Source organism: Podarcis melisellensis (genome assembly GCF_964234715.1).
Source record: "Podarcis melisellensis genome assembly, chromosome: 3".
In the NCBI taxonomy this organism is placed as follows: domain Eukaryota; kingdom Metazoa; phylum Chordata; class Lepidosauria; order Squamata; family Lacertidae; genus Podarcis; species Podarcis melisellensis.
This window is the reverse complement of record NC_138530.1, coordinates 72790482-72810011: the sequence shown is the minus strand read 5'-3', so window position 1 is coordinate 72810011 and position 19530 is coordinate 72790482. Positions and strand designations below refer to the sequence as shown.

The 19530-nt window shown below is 42.0% G+C and overlaps 1 protein-coding gene across 1 annotated transcript in view; it reads right to left on the bottom strand.

Moving 5' to 3' along the window:
* Nucleotides 1–19530, bottom strand: part of PREP (prolyl endopeptidase) — a 66592-nt gene that overhangs the window by 33228 nt on the left and 13834 nt on the right. The window contains exons 7-9 of the mRNA XM_081904623.1: nucleotides 13610–13715; nucleotides 6019–6210; nucleotides 1234–1431 (exon numbers count right to left, since the gene is read on the bottom strand). Coding sequence (XP_081760749.1) covers nucleotides 1234–1431; nucleotides 6019–6210; nucleotides 13610–13715 — 496 coding nt within the window. The remainder of the gene's footprint in view (nucleotides 1–1233; nucleotides 1432–6018; nucleotides 6211–13609; nucleotides 13716–19530) is intronic.

The window sequence follows — 19530 nt, the reverse complement described above, 5'->3', positions numbered from 1 at the left end:
AGGCAGCCTCCTTTATCTCTAGAGTCCCTTATCTCCCTCCTGATCCCTTGTCAATCAGCTGCTCAGCGGCTTTGTTTCAATACCCCCTTCCCTCTTGTTTGCCTTAGTGTCCTTTCCTTAGCTGGAGCAGTTTTTTGCTCCTCCTTTTCTTCTAAATTCTCTCCTCATTGCTTTAATCTTCCTGTCATCTCTCCTTGCAAGTTCGCTGTCTTTAACTCCCCCCTCTCAGGCAGCCTCCTTTATCGCTAGAGTCCCTTATCTCCCCTCCTGATCACTTGCTACTCAGTGGCTTTGTTTCAACACCCCCTTCCCTCTTTCTAAAAAAACACACACAAAAATCACGACCTGCTTTTTGCCCCTGGACAATTCGGCTCCAGAGACCACGCATTCGCTCCATAAGATACACAGACATTTCCCCTTACTTTTTAGGAGGAAAAAAGTATGTCTTATGTAGCGAAAAATACGGTACCTCCTTCTTCACAAAATGTAAATAAGCAGGTTTTAGGATAGGTTAAGTTCCCTCACTACCTTTTGCTTTTGTCTAAATTGAAAACTAATATGGTAAACTAATTACAGGATTTAAAAAGAAGCATTAACAAATCACCATGAACAAAGCTTTTCAGTAAGCTATGAAAAATAAAGATTACAAAAGGCACTAATTGGCAAACTATGAAGATGGTAACTGGTCCCCAATAAACACCGAGCACAAATCATTGGTGGTTTAGACTTTATCAACAGTCATCCTTGATGCAACACTCAAGAGGCACACAAACTGTTTCCATTGTCATCGTTCTATTGTCAAACTTGTTATTTTACAAAAGCTAGCTTTCCATATGGTCGAATAAGAATCTTACAGTTGAATATGGGATTGATTTAATCTGCACAATAGGCTGAATGAGAGCACCATTTAAGTACAGGTCCTTTCAATATATCATTCAGTATATATATATATATCAATATTTCATTCAGTAAAAAGCAGGGTTATTTGCCACACAGACATGATTCAATTCTGCAAGATCTTTGGGTATTGCAAACACTCCATACTCTGCATGTACACAGTGACAACCTGCTGCCGTGCTCCACCAAGCATGTGAAACATGTTGTTCCAAAATAAGAGACTTGTGAAATAGGTTCTTGCAAAAAGAATTTCCCTAGACTTGACTAACATTTGTGTATGGAAAGTGCCATGTGTGAAGCTGCCCAGAACATAACGCAAAGGCAAAACAGACTTACCAGGTGATAAGAAGGAAGTAAACTGATAAAATATTTCACTGTCTTTCTTTTGGCCACTATATCCCACAATGCTGCCAACGTCCAGTGGGAGTGTCTTGAGATGAGCTCCAGTTGTAAGGTCATGAAGCTGCAGGATGTTCTTCACATCATGGAGGTAACACAAGACTAGGAAGTTGGATCTGACACAAGCTGCCCATTCTGTCCACAGGAAGGAAAAGAGTCCATTTCAGAATAAGCAGTAAACAGCACCATAACAGAACACACCTAAAGTCACTTTGTTTAAAAATGCACAACAGTTATATAGATTTCCTTAGCTCTTAAATCCAAGGGCCAAACAACACTTTAAACTTTGTCCACAGCATACAGCAAGATCATTTGTTTTAATCTGATTGCAGGCATGGAGGACCCAACTGAACAGCATCACAATGCAGGGGGAGGGGTTTAACCCCCCCAAGCCATGATTCCCCAGCCCCCCCCAAAAAACCCCCTGCACATTTCTGAGGCTTAGGTCACACCCACACCTTACATTTAAAACACTCTGATGCTTCCATACAAAGAATTCTGGGGACGGTGGGAATTGTTGTTAAGGGTGCTGGGAACTGTAGCTCTGTCGGGGTGAACTACAATTCCCAGAATTCTTCTGGGGCAAGCTATGATAGTTGTAGTAGTATAAATGTGCTTTAATGTAGGGTCTGGCTGTGACTTTAGAGCAAAGGTTCCAGTAGGTGCCAAAGCTTTGTAGCCACACTGGGGAGGGGCTGCAGCTGAGGAAGGAAGGAATAAGCTTCATGATCCTGATAACTGTGGGGGTGGGGGGGCATGCCTGTATTTAAGAAGAAAAAGAGAAAGCTGTCCATTGTGTATTAAGTGTAGCATGCAGCTTGGCCCTAAGCAAAAACACAAGTTCAATTAGATTCTGAAAGCTTACCAGACCCGTAAAAGTAGTTGTTTTACGTAAGCAAGAACATGAAATGTTGGCTTGTAAGCAAGCATATGGCAGAATGTCTGTATGTATTCTACATTGTTATTAATGAAACTTTCAGATAACCCATCTGGGTCCGGCAAAGTTAACAACTTGTGGGAATACTCAGCATGTAGAAAGAGCCTACATCTGTTCTCTCATAAAACAACTGAAGCAAAGATGCATTGTGATCTGCATTACTGATATCACAGAGGGACTACATAACACATACCTAGCACTCTTGGTGCACCCCTTACTCATGGCAGAGAGTGAAGGAGTGCAAGGTAAGTCAAAATATTTTACCCACAACCCTTCACCACACCTGGCCTCTTACATCAATAAGGATTTGCACTAACCAGGGTTCACTCTTAAAGAGGCTTTCTTGACATTAAGCAATGTTAACGTCATTGCGCTTCACATGGCTAACCATGGCTATGGATGGTGAGGGCACCATATCTCTCAGACAGGAAGCACACACTGTCACGGCCCAAATCTGATCCCTTCAGGATTTGGTAGCATTAATTCTCCAGTGAACCTTAACAACTTTAATTCTTTTAAAATTTATATACTATCCACTCAACCTCAAGACTCTGTAGGCAGCCAAATCAGGTTATTAATTTAAGAATGTTAGATTGAACATTCCGCATCACATAACCACATCTTATTTACTCAAAGACTGCTACTGCTGAAGCAAGTTATCCCATTTTCTTTTCAACCAATTCCATAAATAACTTATCATACAAAACATTTTGCAGTAATTTCTGGCTTAGTTCAACTAGCATTCTTTGCCCACCAGACCAACCAAAAGAAAAAGAAAAAAGAATTGTAAAACAAAAACACAGGCTGTTTTACAATGACAAAATGGGGGAAAGGAAAGGAAATAATTGCTTCTTTTTATAGTACTGTAAGCTCTAAACACAGGACATCACTGCAGTGACCGTGCCCATATCTCTCCTTACTTACAGCAGGAGAACCTGCCTAAAGGCAATTTTATTTATCACAGGGAGACAGACAAATAACTAAGTTGGCTTGGAACAGGATGCAGTACAAGAACAAGGGGTTGTCTGAATTCAGGGACTCTTCATTTTCAGAGAGTTCCAGTTTCATGGGCATGGAAATCCTGAATGGCAAGTGGAAGGATACAGATACACCTGCCAAAAATATGTGCTTTAATCTCTAGCCACAAATTGTATTGATAAAAGCAACTCACAAATAAAAATTATGCTGCAGAACAAGAAAACACTGCTTATTCAGGCAGAGCCTTCTCTAACAGCTTCTGTTAGTATTAAGGTGTTTAGATAAAAAAGCAAGGTTGAATGTCTGAAAATAATGCCAATCATCTTTTTTTAAAAAAAAAGCTCTCTAAAAGGAACAAATATTCTGACCTTCATGAATTTTAGATATCCTGGAGCTGCCTTTCAAAATCTGTGGTTCCCCCCGCTTCTCAATTCACAGAATTGCATTCTAAATTTATCTCAACTCTGTGTGAAACCTCTCCTTATAACTCAACTCTTGTTTTGTGCTTTGGGGTAGGAAAAAAATAACAATGCGTCAGCTGAAAGAGAAAACTGGCATATCTTTTTGCCATTTCTACACTTTCATCAATGAGAGCAGTTTTTGCCTAAACATTATGCTGTTCAGCAGCAGTAGCTACCATAAAGCATAACAACAGTGTATGGTTATTTAAGCAAAGCTATTTGGGGGGAAAGGAGGATTGGGGAGGTAATACTTCTGTGTTGATGCAGCTGGCAGCCCCAGGCTACAGAAAACAGGAGATGATGATGCAAAGCTAGATTTCTCAAGTGGCTGTTAAAGGAATCAAGACCACTACAAGACTGACGGTATACCTGCCCCATTGGAACATGGCAATGGACACTTAATAGAAAACTCTCACCAAGGGCTGATTCACAGAAGGCGTATCCTTTACATGCAAACACTTCCCCAAATCCTCAGGTATGAGGACAATATCTTGTGTCAGCCAGGCTGTAGTCAGCAGAACTCCCCACAATGAAAAGGGCTGGAGAAGTGCCCTCCATGATCAGGGCAAAGACTATATGGATCAGTGGCAGAGCATTTGGCTTACATGAAGGAAGTTCCAATTCCTGGCACTCCTAGCTTAAATGATCAGGGAACAGGAGATGGGAAAGACCTCTCCTGGAAATCATGGACAGACAACTGCCCTTCAGAGTAGACAATACTGGGACAGATGGAGAAATGGCCTGACCTGGCTTACAGCGACTTTCTATGAACTGATGCTGCTGGCTGTAGCTACAACTTTCCCGTTCACATGCAGTGTGTGCCCACATGAACGTACCAAAGACTGATCCAGTAGGGAGCAAAACATCTTAGTGTGAATCAGTCTTAAAACCCATTTTTAGCAAAGACCAAAACTTCATTCCTAAACATACTAAGGAGTAAGTCCCAACAATGGATACGGTGGATTTATCAGAGCTACACAGCTACAACTACTAATGGAAGACATCAGTTCCACTGTTTTAAATGGGATTTGGCCACTATTAATTTTGGCTTGGTTAGGGGCCTAGGTCTGCCATCAGTTGGCTCTGTTTCTGAGTACACATGTTTAGGATTGGATTGCAGATTGGTAGGCCTTCCATTCCTATGTACTTTGCGTTTATTTTGCCTGAGATGTGGGAAAGGTTTCACAATATAAAACACCCAAGGCACTTCCAAATAGTGGAACAGGAGTAGTTTTAATAATAATAATAATAATAATAATAATAATAATAATAATAATAATAATAATATATTTATATCCCGCCCATCTGGCTGGGTTTCCCCAGCCACTCTGGGCGGCTTCCAACATATTAAAATACAATAACCTATGAAACATTAAAAGCTTCCCTAAACAGGGCTGCCTTCAGTTGTCTCCTAAAAGTGCAAAACCAGAAAAAGAAGCCTTAGTTTGTGTGTTTAAATAAACATAGAAAAGGGCTAAAGAAGAATGTTTACAACCATTGCGCTATCTAGAATTTGAGAGCAGCGGTGTCAAGTGCTGATTAAGACAGGGCAATGAATCACTTCATGCTAAGTAACCATTTAACCTTTGAATTCTTACACATCTTGTTTTTGCAGAAGGCACTTCATTAATATGTCATCTTTATCAGGTAAAATCAAAAATTAACTTGACTGCAAAGCCTTCAGAGCGATAAATTATTAACTGCCTTCTGATATAATTATTTCTTTCCAAGGCAAATCTGGGAAGAGACTAAAGCAATGTGACGCAACAGCAGCTTGGCCTGTTAGCATCAGGACAAGTTGCTCTTTAGGAATAAAGCGCTCTCACACAACTTGAGTATAATAATTTCTGCAGTTCTGGTATACAGGAATCTAGCAACTGGGTGGGGGAAGATTCTTCCCCACAGTGCCTAAAAGAGAATTAGCTGGTGGTGCGGTGCTGTAAGGACACCTTCCCAACACCAGCATTGCTGCTGCTTACCTGGATGGGAAGCGGTGAAGTCGGGATTATGAAGGCACACAGGATTGGCTCTCTTGGTGCACCCAGATCACTTCAGCCTCGCCACTGCCCCATCTTTGCACCATCCAGATAAGCCATACTCTGAGCACACTGGCCTACCCTGAGTATTACTTAGTCAGATACAACTTAAAACAACTATTCTGTTTCACTGTGCGCTACTTGTTTGTCGTTCATATGCCATGGTTGTAGAACTGCTGTTAAAAGACAACCTGCAATCCCGCCTCACAACATTTCTTAAACTTTAGAGACTGTTGGTGCAAGTCCTTCTGAGTTATTACAAAATTTAGTACGTGGCCTCTCTTTCTCCTTTGTAACTTAATATTCTTACCCAGAACATCTCTTCCATGTTCAGGAACCAGCACTTTCCACTTGGATTCCTCAGGGTCACTAAAATCAATGTTAATTAGTCGATAATTTGGAGCATGACGGTTTGTCTTGAAGGTGAACACAGTTCCCTCATTGGTGACATATTCATATTCTGCATCAAAGTTGTCTATCAGTTTCACCCAGTGCAGAAGACCTACATTAAGAGAAAAAGGAAAGCACTTACAACTGTAAAACCAAGTATACGGGATGAGGATATTTAATAGCAATGGGCTGCATTCAACTAACTTTAACTCAGAGTAGGGCAATAAGTTAATGACCATGAGTAACTTGGTTGACTACCACTCAGTGTTCTTCTGACCCCACAAGATTCTTTTTCCTGCAAGAATCATAGCTTGTTGGCTCTAAAGAAAGGAGGACTTGCATTATGGATGTCCTGTTCATTCTAATATTTAACCACACATTCAATCACACATCTAGACCTGATGTCTTGCAAAATCCTCAGTCATCATCATCATCTATCCCCACCTTTCCTCACAAAAGAGTCCAGGGCAATTGAAAAAGTAACAAAATAAAATGTGATTTTGACAGCAACAGGACAATACGGAAAACCTTACAAGGATTAGAATGTATGTTAATGCTCTTTTGCTCCAGAAACAATAATTGTGTTCCTTTTCAGAAGCATATGTGTCCATAATCATGTATGGCACAGAAATGTCAAGTATAACTCAACATCTCCTTGCACTCCTTTGCAACTTAATAAAAAGGAACATACTAATTAGTCCTGACACATGCAAATATGCTGAAGTAATAATTAATCTTATTCTGTCTATCAGCATTTCTGAAATCTTATCATACTGTGCATGACAGCAAAGAGCTTCCTTGCCTAATGTTGCTTGGAGTGGAGACAGCCGCATTCAGACAATCCGTCAAACCATGTTGACACGAGTAGCAACTAGCCTTGGGCTTGTGTGCTACCTCCTACTTGTCCCCAAACAGGAGAGATTAGAAGCTTCTGCTTCCACCTAGCAGCAAAGCACTGTCTGCTGTTGCCTCTGAATACAGCAGACCATAGTTGGTTCAGATCTTAACTCGCATGCAAGCCAGGTTCCCAAACAAAAATCAAGTGTACTGAATCATAGGAGTCAACCAGTGCTCACTGAAGGATCGGCAGTGCAGGTTAAGTCCCCTCCAGGGACCAAAGATTTTATCCATCAGAGAACTTGGCCGAAGTTGTTGCCCTACTTTTGTAAACCAAGGATTGGCCTGTGAAACAGAGGCGGCACTTTTTGAATAGCTGTACACCCCCCCCCCACCATCACCAGTGTGTGATGCCTCACACAACTGTTAAGATAGTTCTCAGTTCTCAGATGAAAAGGTTTTCAAAATCAAAAGCTATATAAGGAATTTTCAGATGCCCCAACGTACCCCACGCAGGACAGCTTTGCTTTCTCCCTCTGCAGGCCTTTCACAGCCATTCCACTGCTAAGCAAAAGGAGCAACAGGAAGCTGGAGGGTGAAGAGAGTGAGCGAGCACATGGGGCACAGTTTCTCAGAAAAGTTAACCAGACAGATTGCTCTGCCTGATAGCAGAAATTGTTAACACATAAAGTTGCCAAGGTACTGTATCTCCCTACAGAAGACAGAAAACAAAAGAGGCTGCTGTGTTGAAAAGAATTCCGGCAGCAGAATCTCTCACTGGAAGGAATGCAAATGTGTGTGTGTGATGGGTCACACATCATGCAGAGTGAGAAGGTGTTTGAAAAGATGCTGCAGATTGTCTAGCAGCCCGTACTCTGGCGCTGAGCTACTGCCAGAAGCCTGCAATGAAAGGCAGATAACACAGAGGATGAATGAAGAAAGCTGAACAGAACACACTGCAGAGAGGAGAGTGGGGAAGATTTACACCTCTTCTTCTCAGGCCAGTAAGAAAGAGAACATGCTGTTAAAAACAAGTTCGGCAGCGTCGGATGCTTCCTTATTCTGAGTCAGACACAAGGTACAGGGCACTTCGCTTGGCATCAGCTCTTCAAAGGCAGATGTGACTTGATTCTTCTTAGCTCGTGACCCCAGAGACTGAACCTGGGCTGCTGTGCTTGTGAAACAGCTTTGCTCTACACTGAGCTGCAGCCTTCTGAAGCAGACAAAAAAACAACAACAACCCAGATGGCAGCAGCCATTACAGAAGTATCGTGGTGGGGATTCACTTTCGTTTCAGGTCCAGGGCATCCCATGAAAGGCACGGATTTTGACTTCCCATATTTCAAGATGCAGAGTTAAACTTCACTCTCTTGCGATTCAGGGTTAAGAAATTTGACTGATGGTTGTTTCTCCTTTGGCTAGGCGTTTTAACATCTAGCATACGACGGCTGTTTGGGGGTGGGGGGTTACAACTAAATTTCACGCTGCTTTAGCAGACAGTGAGTTAAAAGGCGCACAGCCTAATCTCAGGAGTCAAATCCTTTTTCTACCGGAGACAGAATGAGTCAACTTCGCAGATCCCAGGCACATCAAGGATCAGTGAACAGACAAGACACAGCTGCCTCCTCTACAGTAGAACTAATAAAATGTCACACTTGCCTGGAGCTTTTAATGGTGGACACCCTTCCATTCCCTTCCAACAATTTAAAAGGCAAAAGAGCCAAGACAGCTTTGCTAAGCAGGCAAGGCATGGCAGACACAAAGACTCCCAGTCTGAAAGATGCTGCCAGTCAGTGCAGACAATACTGACTTAGATGGGCCAAAGGCCTGACTTGCTATAAGGCAGCATCCTAACTCATAGCAATAAATTATATATTAAAAAATCTTCATAAGGGAAATGGGCTGCCCAGAATATAGGATGTTTTCAGCAGAGTATAAAGACTATGGAGACTCACACCCTTGCACTCAATGATGCTGTTAAGTCAAGGGTCTATGGGTATAATTAACTCACTCAGTGGTAACCATCTGATGGTACATTTGCATGTTCCAATGGATAAATATACAAAAACCTAATACCTAATCACAGAGTATATTTTAGATGCTTATTAATCCAGTTTAGAGAATGCCCAAAGACTTTGCTAATTGATCTATGTTTAAAATATCAGCATTTTTTCAGAGAGGCTATCAAATGAAAGCATCGTAACCAAGACGTTAAACAGATTAGATTCCCATCTCTATCTTCCTACCTTTTAACATCTGCTTCCTTTTAATTTGAATCTAGTTCACATAAGACTTCAATCAATCAATCATTTATTGTATTTGACTAAAAGCCATTACAAATCCGGTTACTAAACCAGCATTGGAATATAAGACTTATATACAATCAATATACCGTATTTTTCGCCCCATAGGATGCACCGCCCTATAGGATGCACCTAGTTTTTTTTCGGGGGGGGGGGATAAAGAAAAAAATTTATTTCCCCCCCAGGCACGGGGCTGGCGCGAGGGAAGCCCGAGCTTCCCCCGACCCCAGAACAGCCTGTTATCCGCAAGCCTAGGGAGCCGCGCCGGTCTCCCCAGGCTTGCGGACAGCTGCGCGAAGCCCGGGAGCGCAGGCAGCTCTGCGCAACCCCCCAGAGCCAGGCGCAGCTTGGTGCCGGGCTCCCGAGGGTCGCACAGGAAGCTCTGCGCGGCCATCCGGAGCCTGGCGCAGCTTGGCTCCGGAGGGTTGTGCAGAGCTTCCTGAAGCCTGTATTTGCCCTATAGGGTGCACACACATTTCCCCTTCATTTTTGGAGGGGAAAAAGTGCATCCTATAGGGCGAAAAATATGGTATATAGGGAGTGGCGAGATCCTGTCAGTAATCATAAACTCTTAATATGGGTTAAGCAAAGGGAAAATCACGTCTCTGTTGGTTCTTTGTGTAAAAAAATAATTACTGTGAGCTTTTTAGGATTTGAGATCATCAGTATGCAGAAAGATCTACTCACAACAGTGAAATTACTCAACCTACAGATACACTGTGCAGTATTGACTTTTCTATAAATATGGGCTAAAATATTAAATAACCCAAAGAAATTAACAATAATTACTAACACAAGGAATCTTTTTACTTTTACCCTTTATTTCAATGTGAATCAGAAATGCCGTTGCCAATACTTGCTACTACTGTTGATATTTTTTGGTACTGCCAATGCTCAGCGATATTACAATGCATGACACTAAGAAAACAACAGGCATTTCTGTTGGGTCAGGATCGTGTTGGGCTAATTCAGCCATCATGTCAATCCATGATTAATTATGCTTTACTTTGGTTTGGCGTGATGCCCGAATTGACAAACCACAGTGTGTGATAAGCTGAAAAAGAAAAGGGGGCAAGGAACTGTAGTGTAATGTGGGTTTACAAACTATGGCTTGGCTAATCATGGCTTGGTATGTCTCAATTAACAAACAACAGCTATGCCTATTGTTTTGGTAGAGTTAGTAAAGTTTTCACTTTAATGTACAGTGTAAGCACCAGCATTCTCTGGGATGCAGCACCTTCTTCCTTGTGGCTTAGTAGGAGAATGGTAGAATAGATGCTGAACATTCATCTTGACTCTCACCCAAAGTCCAGTGGTGCTGACTTCATCTTTTCTGGCCACATCAAAGGCCAGAAACGTTTGACTGGAAGTCAACTTAAAAGCTAACAGTCTGAAGTACTTTAGGGCAGACAGAAGTTATCGGAGGAAGAGAGGGGAAATAGCCCCGTTATATATTGCGGGGTTGTGTGGAGACAGTCTCTTCCTTTAAATTCCTGGGAGTTTACCTTAGTGAAGACCTCACTTGGAAAAACAATATAACTCAGGTGGTTAGGAAGGCCCAACAGAAACTTCATTTTCTCAGGGTCTTGTGAAAGAACAATGTTAAACAATTGATTTACCTCCTTCTACCGGTCCACAATAGAAAATGTCCTCTCATATTGTATCACAGTGTGGTACAATAGCTTGACAGCCACAGACAAAGTCTTTACAGAGGGTGGTGAACACAGCACATGATATCATGGGCTGTCCCCTGAGCCCGCTAGATGACATCGCAAGGGATCGTTGCTTTAGGAGAGTGAGAATAATTCTCAGGGACGATTCACACCTCTTTAATGTTCGACCCTCGGGCAGGAGATATAGAAGTATAATCAGTCGTACCAACAGGCTAAAAAACAGTTTCTATCTGTGGGCTGTTAGGCTGCTGAACGGAAAATAATATAGTGCAACTGACTTTTGGGGTTGGTGTGTTGTGCGACAAGCACACAGAGTGCAATGAGATTGAGTGTTTGGGGGGGGGGGAGGCTTGGTTAATTTCATTGTACACAGGTTGTACATTGACAATAAAGATATTATTACTATTATTATTATTATCCTTACCCCCCAGCAGGTTGCTGGGCTTCAGCTTCCAGCTAATGGTTAAGGATGATGGGAGTCCAACATCATCCGGAAGACTTCAGCTTCCTTTAGAGCTATTCCAAATTTTACAGGTAAACAAAGGAAACAGAAGTACAAGTTGCACTCACACCAGTCTTCCACATTTTAAATGCAGAACCAGAGTCTCAGACTAGGACCTGGAAGACCAGGGTTCAAATTCCCACTCCATCATGAAACTCACTGGATGATTTTGGGCGACTCTCAGTATAACCCACTTCACAGGGTTGCTGTGAGGATAATAATAATAATAATAATAATAATAATAATAATAATAATAATAATAAATTTTATTTATATCCCGCCCTCCCCAGCCGAAGCCGGGCTCAGGGCGGCTAACAACACCAAAATAGTGCGACATTATAAAAACATTATAAAAATTAATTAAAATCAAGATTGATGGCAGCCATAAAGTTTTGTAAAGGTTGCCAGAGGAGGGAGTCAGGCTGCGCCCTAACCAAAGGCCTGGCGGAACAGCTCTGTCTTGCAGGCCCTACGGAAAGATGTCAAGTCCTGCAGGGCCCTTGTCTCTTGTGACAGAGCATTCCACCAGGTTGGAGCCGCAGCCGAAAAGGCCCTGGCTCTAGTTGAATGGGAGGCAGAAAGAGAACTATGAAGTTGCCTTGAGCTCCTTGGAGAAAAGGCAGGATCTAAATTTAGTATGAAAATGAATGGATTTGTCAGTCTCACTCTTAAGTTCAGAAGTCAACTGTGGTCCTTGATATCAACCTGAACAGTCATTAAAAAAAAGAAAGCAAAGTTGAAGTTACTCATTGCTTACAGTTGTGCTCAGACACACACACAAAAACTTTTGGCAATCGTGAAAATGTATAAAGGGATTGCTCTAAAGAAAAGATGAGGAAAGGTGATGAATTAAACGTATGAGAGGTACTGATTTTTAAATTAGCTATCATGTGCACAGCATGACAGAAATAAAGCTTATTTTAGAATTGGGTTTTAAATCCCCATTGAGAAAAAAGGGACAGATTGAGGAAATGACTTGGATAATATTCCACATCCTTCTCCCACGTATTTTTTCTCATGCAGTTCTATCTAAGGTTAGAAATGTTCTTAGGAGGAAATCAAATTATGATACAAAAAGATGCAAATATACAGTAGAGGCTCAATGGTTTTTTGTTTTGGTCTTACACGGAACAAGTTATCTATGTTTTCAAGCCTACACTGAAAGTATGCTCTGAATCAAGTTCAGTGGTTAAAGTCTTCTCACTGATTATATCTATCAGTATAATATATGATGGGCTGTCCCCTGAGCCCGCTAGATGACGTCGCAAGGGATCGTTGCCTTAGGAGAGCGAGAAATATATGGACTAGATGACCGTTGGGGTCCCTTCTAACTCTACAATTCTACGATTCAGGTTGTAGTAGGGAGTTATTTAATCACATAAGTTGATGGAACTTCAGATCGGGGGGAGGGGAAGTAGTCTACAGTGGCAGCCATAAATGCAATTTTGAAAATGGAACATACATGCATAGACAAATTCAGAAAGGCTTCTTCTGCAGCAAGCAAATAATATGATGAAAGCAAAGGGGGAAAGAGAAAAATCTACAAATCCCAAGAACAGTTTATTGCTTCGAATGCAAGCATTCTAAGAGAAGGGGTAAATTCTGTAGCAGGGGTGGGGAATTCAAATGTTGCTGGATTACAGCTCCAGTCCTCCCTGACTATTGGCCATGCTGTCTTACAGGTCTATAGGGGGGGGGGGGAGGTATTTCAAGTAACTTGGCCCCAAGTTGTTCAGGGCTGTAAATGTTATTGCTGAGACCGTGAGCATGGTCAGCTGGCCAACTGCACTGACTATCAGTTGCTCAGCACAGGTGTAATACATGTGCATCCAGGGACTCAACTCAGCTACCTGACTTGGGCCCAACCTTCAGTGCAGACCGAGTCACATAGGGTGGAATATGTACCAAGCTACCCCTTCGTATGCTTGAATAATCCTACAACGACAGAAGGAAAATTTGTAGCAATCCAGAATGTGACTGTTAAAGACAAGTCCCGTATGCAGCCTAAGGAAAGAATGTGTGGTTTCTCTGTTTAACAAATACTGGCTGGAGAAGAGGGCAGCTCAAGCAGCCACTAGGAACATACCCATGTTTTTATTCTTCGTACAAGATTTGTAACTTACTGTTATACTGTTAACTTGCAATGTATTCGGAAAGAAGTCATTTTACTTTGACATGAGGAAAGCAGCCTCTTACCAGTTATCCCATTTGATTCCTTCTGTAGATTACAGTACCACAGCCTGTTAACTGGATCACATCCTTCTCGTATGGACAGCAAGGCATACTGCCCATCATCAGATACCTAAAATGTATCACAATGAATGCAACATAAATATTGACATGCACCAAACAAAAAGTTACTAACAATACTCAGAAAGGTTTGTTCCCCCCCCCCCCAAAGCATTTTACAAACCAAAAGCAAAACAGGTGTGTCAAATTATAAAGTTACAAACATATGTAGGACTACTGATATGCTTTGTACAGATGTGTTGGAACCTGTGATCTTCCAGACGTTACTAACATGGCCAATTGTAAAGGGGTGATGGGAATTCAAGCCTATCAACATCTAGAGGGCCACAAATTCGACTAGTCCTTCAAATCTGCTCCATGTCTCAGACACATACAAAATGTGAAGCAAATGTCAAATTCGGTGTTTTGACTCAACAGTACATTCTGAAAAGCAGCAACCCAGTATATTTTGATAGAGGCACAACTGCCTGAAATTAAAGCCAAACTAATTTTAAATCCCTCTCATCTATGAAGCCCTTATATTATGGAAAGTCGTGCCAAGCTGATGATGTTGTGCTAAATGCAAAGTGACAGCAGACAGTGTCAAAAATTATACTGGCAGATCTTTATTAAATATATTCACTCTACAGAAAGCATCCTAAATTAATTATATGAACACTTAAATACAAATTTTTAGATGATCAGCAGGTGCAAATATTTTAAAGCCATGTCCTAATTCTTCCCCTTCCCCTCCCTCTGCCATTGTTGGTAGTGTTTGTCGTTATTGCTGCGTGTGTGGCTTTGATAGCTTGGATTTTTACACAATTAAAATACAAAAGCAAAGAATATCTGTTTTGTATATTTGTAGAGAGAAGCTCAAGAGTCAAAACATGCTCTGCATGCAGAAGGTCCCAAGGACAATTCCTGGCATCTTTCTTTGCTTTGTTCAATTGACTGGATATTTTTTTAAAATACCCTTTATTTGGTCTTAATTTTATGTTACAATGTTGTTACATTATTTTGAGTTTTTAGCTGTAGAGATGTGTGAACCACCATGGGATCTCCTTGATGAACGGCAGTTTAGAAACCATATAAATAAAAACACACTTCAATTCTATTAAAGCCAGTGGCTAGAACCCGCTGCACAATTTCAAAAGCAAACTTACTATGAACCCAGCACAGACTGCTAGGGTTCCCAGATGGCGGGGTACCAACCCAAACTGCCATGGGGGGAAGTGGCGCATGGATAGCCTTCCCTGTTTAGGGAAGTTGTTAATGTTTGGAGTTTTATTCTGTTTTTAATGTTCTGTTGAAAATGTTGAAAGCCGCCCAGAGTGGCTGAGGAAACCCAGTCAGATGGGCGGGGTATTATTATTATTATTGCATCCAGGGTGGAATTCAACTTGGTGCTAGGCAGATAACTCCGCCTATCCTCTCCAGACTCCCTCAGAACCAATTTGAGATGGGTGCGAGGGGAGAGGAGATGGGGCCCAAGTCCCACTGCACCAGAAGTTCTTACACAGGCTATTGCTGGTGGGGCTTGTTAGTTGAATTCTGTCCCAAAGAAGCTTTATATCTTTTTTTAAAAAATTAAAAAATTAATTGCTGATGGGGGGAATTACACGTATAAAACAAAACCATTTCCAGCATTAAAATATAGAGTTCTTTCAAACCCTTAGACCTCTTCTCTCCATGGGTTCCATCTTTCAAAGAAGCTTCATATCAAGACACACATTGGTCCATATACCTTAGTATCATCTGCACTGAATAAAAGCTGCTCTTTCCCATCCTTACCTGAAGATGCCATGGATTAAGCCTGGAACCTTTTGAAGGCCAAGGAGGTGGTTAACCATTGCACCTTCCCCGTCTAGTACCCAACATTTTGAGTTAATGTCAATATACTACAAACTTGAGAATCTCTACTGCCTTCACTCCATCAAAGCAAAAGCAATCTTTGAAACTTTATTTTGCATGATGGCAAACAAGAGCCCCTGACAGCAGCAATTTTGAGCATATCTAATGAGCTTCTCAACATTCCCCGCTGGACTGGTGAATAGTTGATCATAGTTTGCTTAATGCGATTCCCAGAACACATTCTTAATCTAATTTCCCAACACACATTACGGGTAGGGTGCCAATTAAGTCTGTCTTCATTGCTACAGCTGTCTTTACATCAATGCATTGCAAAACTCAAAGGAATTCAAGAGTATTAAGGCAAAACATTATTGACAGCTGCATTCAAGAACTACACCATCAGATATTTTACTGGAGAAAAATAAAGACAAATATATGTCTGTATGTATGTGAGAGTGAGTGTGTGTGTGTGTGTGTGTGTGTGTGAGAGAGAGAGAGAGAGAGAGAGAGAGAGAGAGAGGGTGCAATGTGAGACAGAATAGCCTCTTTCCTGCTTCACCTGCCAGCCGCTGGCCCAGCAATGTGCTTTTTTGTCTCTGTGGGGCTGGATGGTCACCCCTGTCAATTTGCATTTCATGCTATGCTGAAGCAGTATTCTGTCCACAGGTTTCAGAGTCACTCAGGTCCCAAATTAAATGTAGTTTGATTCAGGGGAAGGATTAAATTAAATATCCTATCAATTTCAGTGGAAGAACTGAAATTATACTGTTTTCTCCATCCCTTTGGTTTTTATAGTATTTTTTTAGTGCCAATCTGGGTCTTTTTTCTGAAATACAAAATTAGTATTGGGGGGGTCCCTTTTGTTTTTGGAATTCATAACCACTGTCTCTTGGAATGAAATTCCCTGATATAATACAACGCTCCCTTGTCTTCTGGTCTGTTTTTTAACCAGTGCTCTTGAGAAAGAGAAACCAATCAATTAAAAACCTTTCTTTTTTGCAAGAGCCTGTAGCTGCTTATACGCAGAACTAATTGAATCCATATGCCCAAAACCTGTGCGCACTTTCTAACCACTGTACCTTATTAATTACTTCCTTGCAGGTGTACACAGCCACTGCCACCACTCTTGCCAACTCCTGTATTTGTATTAATCTTAATTTATCAAAACCATTAAACTAGGAATGGGAAGCTACGGCCCTCCAGATGTTGATGGGCCACAACTCCCATCGTTCCTGACCACTGGCCATGCTAGTCAGCTGGGGATGATGGGAGTCTGAGTCCAACAACATATGGAGGGCACCAAACACTTCAACCATGCATTAAACTCAGTAGCAATGCTGGTTCCTACTCAAACGCTATCATGTTTTCCAAGAGGAAAGCAGTAATTAGCACATAATGCAGTCAAATGAAGCAGGTGTATAGTATTGGGTGCTACACTCTCCATAAAGCATAACTGGGAAGATCACGTTCCTTTATAAAATAGCCGTTCCAATTATGCTAGGCAGGAAGCCCTGTGGCCACATTTTTAAGATAGATCCTGGAATTCAGAACTACCAAGAAGTCATGCTATTTAAGCCGCGAGCTGTTTCCTACCATAAAATATGTCAGAGCACGGTTGCCTGCTCAGTAATTATCACAGTGATTCCCCTAAATTTTTGGTCCCAGGGGCAGGCACAGTTAGAAATCTAAAAAAACTGCCACGGGCACCATGAAATACAAAATGATCTTCAGAGAATAAAAACTAGTGATTCTCATAATCCCTGCCCCAAAGGTCAGACATACCTCCAAACACGAGACAGATAAAAAGGCCCTTGCAAATAAACACATTTAAATAATAGTGGGCCCTTGGTAATCTCCCTTCCTCCAGCCTGTTGCCTGTTTTCAGTCTCCAGGACTCAGGATGTTTGTGAAGATTCCAGTGCTTCACAGCAGCTCGTGCCAGACTTCAACTGCTGCAAATCCCACAGAACATTACAATCGAGATACTGCAGCAGTTCTTGTTCTGATTACTGGTCTTTGTTTTGAGCAAAAGCATAAAGGTGATCCTTCAGGTCAGCTCATCTAGGTTGTGCAGCCGGTAAGTGCCTCTAGCTGAAAGTGAAATCAGTTTTGCAACAGAAACCTTTAAAATGCTTCTGAAGCATACTGCTGTTGTATTCACCGGTTATTTTTGAAGGGAGTGCGGAATGCAATATCTATCTATCATCTATCTATCTATCTATCTATCTATCTATCTATCTATCTATCTATCTATCTATCTATCATCTATCTCCTAATTTGATACTTTTGATGGCATTTCTTCTATTACCCCAAGCATGGGAACTTGGTTCTAACAATGTGTGCAGCACAGGTCCATTTAAAATCATCACTGCTTTCCTCACTTAACTCAGATAACCCACACATGGCTTCAAATCATTATTCTATAGTGCCCTCTTCTGGGAACTGCCACAAATTTGCTCCCTCTGCTTCCATTCTAAATTCTGGATATAGTGTATAGGGGGAAACCAGGGCCATAACATTTCTGGTTTTAGTTAGAATTGATGCAAATACAGACACAGAACATTTGCTTTGGAACAGGGACGGAGGATGAGGCTGGGGGGGGGGGCGTGCCTTGGATGGCTGCCAATGGAATGAAATTTAGTTCCTTCTCTGAAATGTAGAAGCACCATGCTAAAGGAAGAAGTGCGAGAGTTTGGCCTGGTTTCTTTCTTTCATTTACCTATCACATTAACACCCTACCTTTCATCCAAGGAGCTTAATGAGGTGTACACTGTTCTCTTTCTGCTCCCTCCCTTGCACCCTCACAACAAGGATAAGATATAGCGACTGGCCCAGCGTCACCCAGTGAGTGTCACAGCCAAGTGAACCTTGACGCAGGATTCATTGAATGAGACATGGCAGTGGAAGCCCTGCACCAGGACTTCTGCTTGTGCAACAGGGCTTCCCCCACTCCATGCACCCCCCAAAATTGGCTCTGTGGTTGTCAGGAGAACCCCCCAGAACAGTACACAGGGAGAGGAGACAGGGATCATTCCCCATGGCAAGCTGACATGCTTGTGCTGAAGGAACAATCAGAAGGGCATGACACTGAATTCCTCCTTATGTCTCCCCAGCAATAATCTGACCGACTAAACACTAGGCAACCCTGTCTTAGACATGACATCTAATGTTTGTCATACTTGGTAGGCCCATTGAAACTGATGGATATTAGGGGTGTATTCAAAGTAGTGGTGAGTAACACATATGGTGGCACCTTGGTTCTCAAACTTAATCCATTCCGGAAGTCCGTTCGACTCCCGAAACCATTCAAAAAGCAAGGCGTGGCTTCCTATTGGCTGCAGGAGCTTCCTGCACTCAATCGGAAGCCGTGGAAGCCATGTTGGACATCTGGCTTCCAAAAAATGTTCGCAAACTGGAACACTCACTTCTGGGTTTGTGGCGTTCAGGAGTTGATTTGTTCGGAACCAAGCCGTTCGACTACCAAGGTACCACTGTACCAGTGCAAATATTTCCACTTGTGCAATGGGATCTCTCTCCCCCCCACCCATTCCTCCCTTCAAATTCAACCTAAATCTGTTCCAGGGATTCCCTCATCCTCCAGGGGAGATTTAGGGAGGTTATAGGGTGTACACAGGGGGAAATCCTGTTGTACAAGTAAAAATCCTTCTGCTGATGAGGCATGTTGGATACTGCCAAGTAACTTAATTCCATTAGGTGGAATTCAATGTAGCACTAAGGATCAGCACAGGTATTTCTGCTTGCCTCCTGCATGCTCTTCTGGGAGCAGGGATCTCCCACCTCTCCAAACTATATCTGGGGGAGCTATGGGGTGACATGGGGGGGAGGGAAGTCCTGTTGCACTAGCAGGAGTCCTTGTGCTGGCTTCCACTAGCAAAATAGGATGGCTGAATCCAGCCCATTGATTTCACTCGGCCTACTCCAAGTATAAATTAGTTGGATTATCAGCTTTAAGAGAAGAAATGCTAATTTTAATGAGGAAACAAGGGGATGGCTTTTGTTAACTCCTTTGTTAA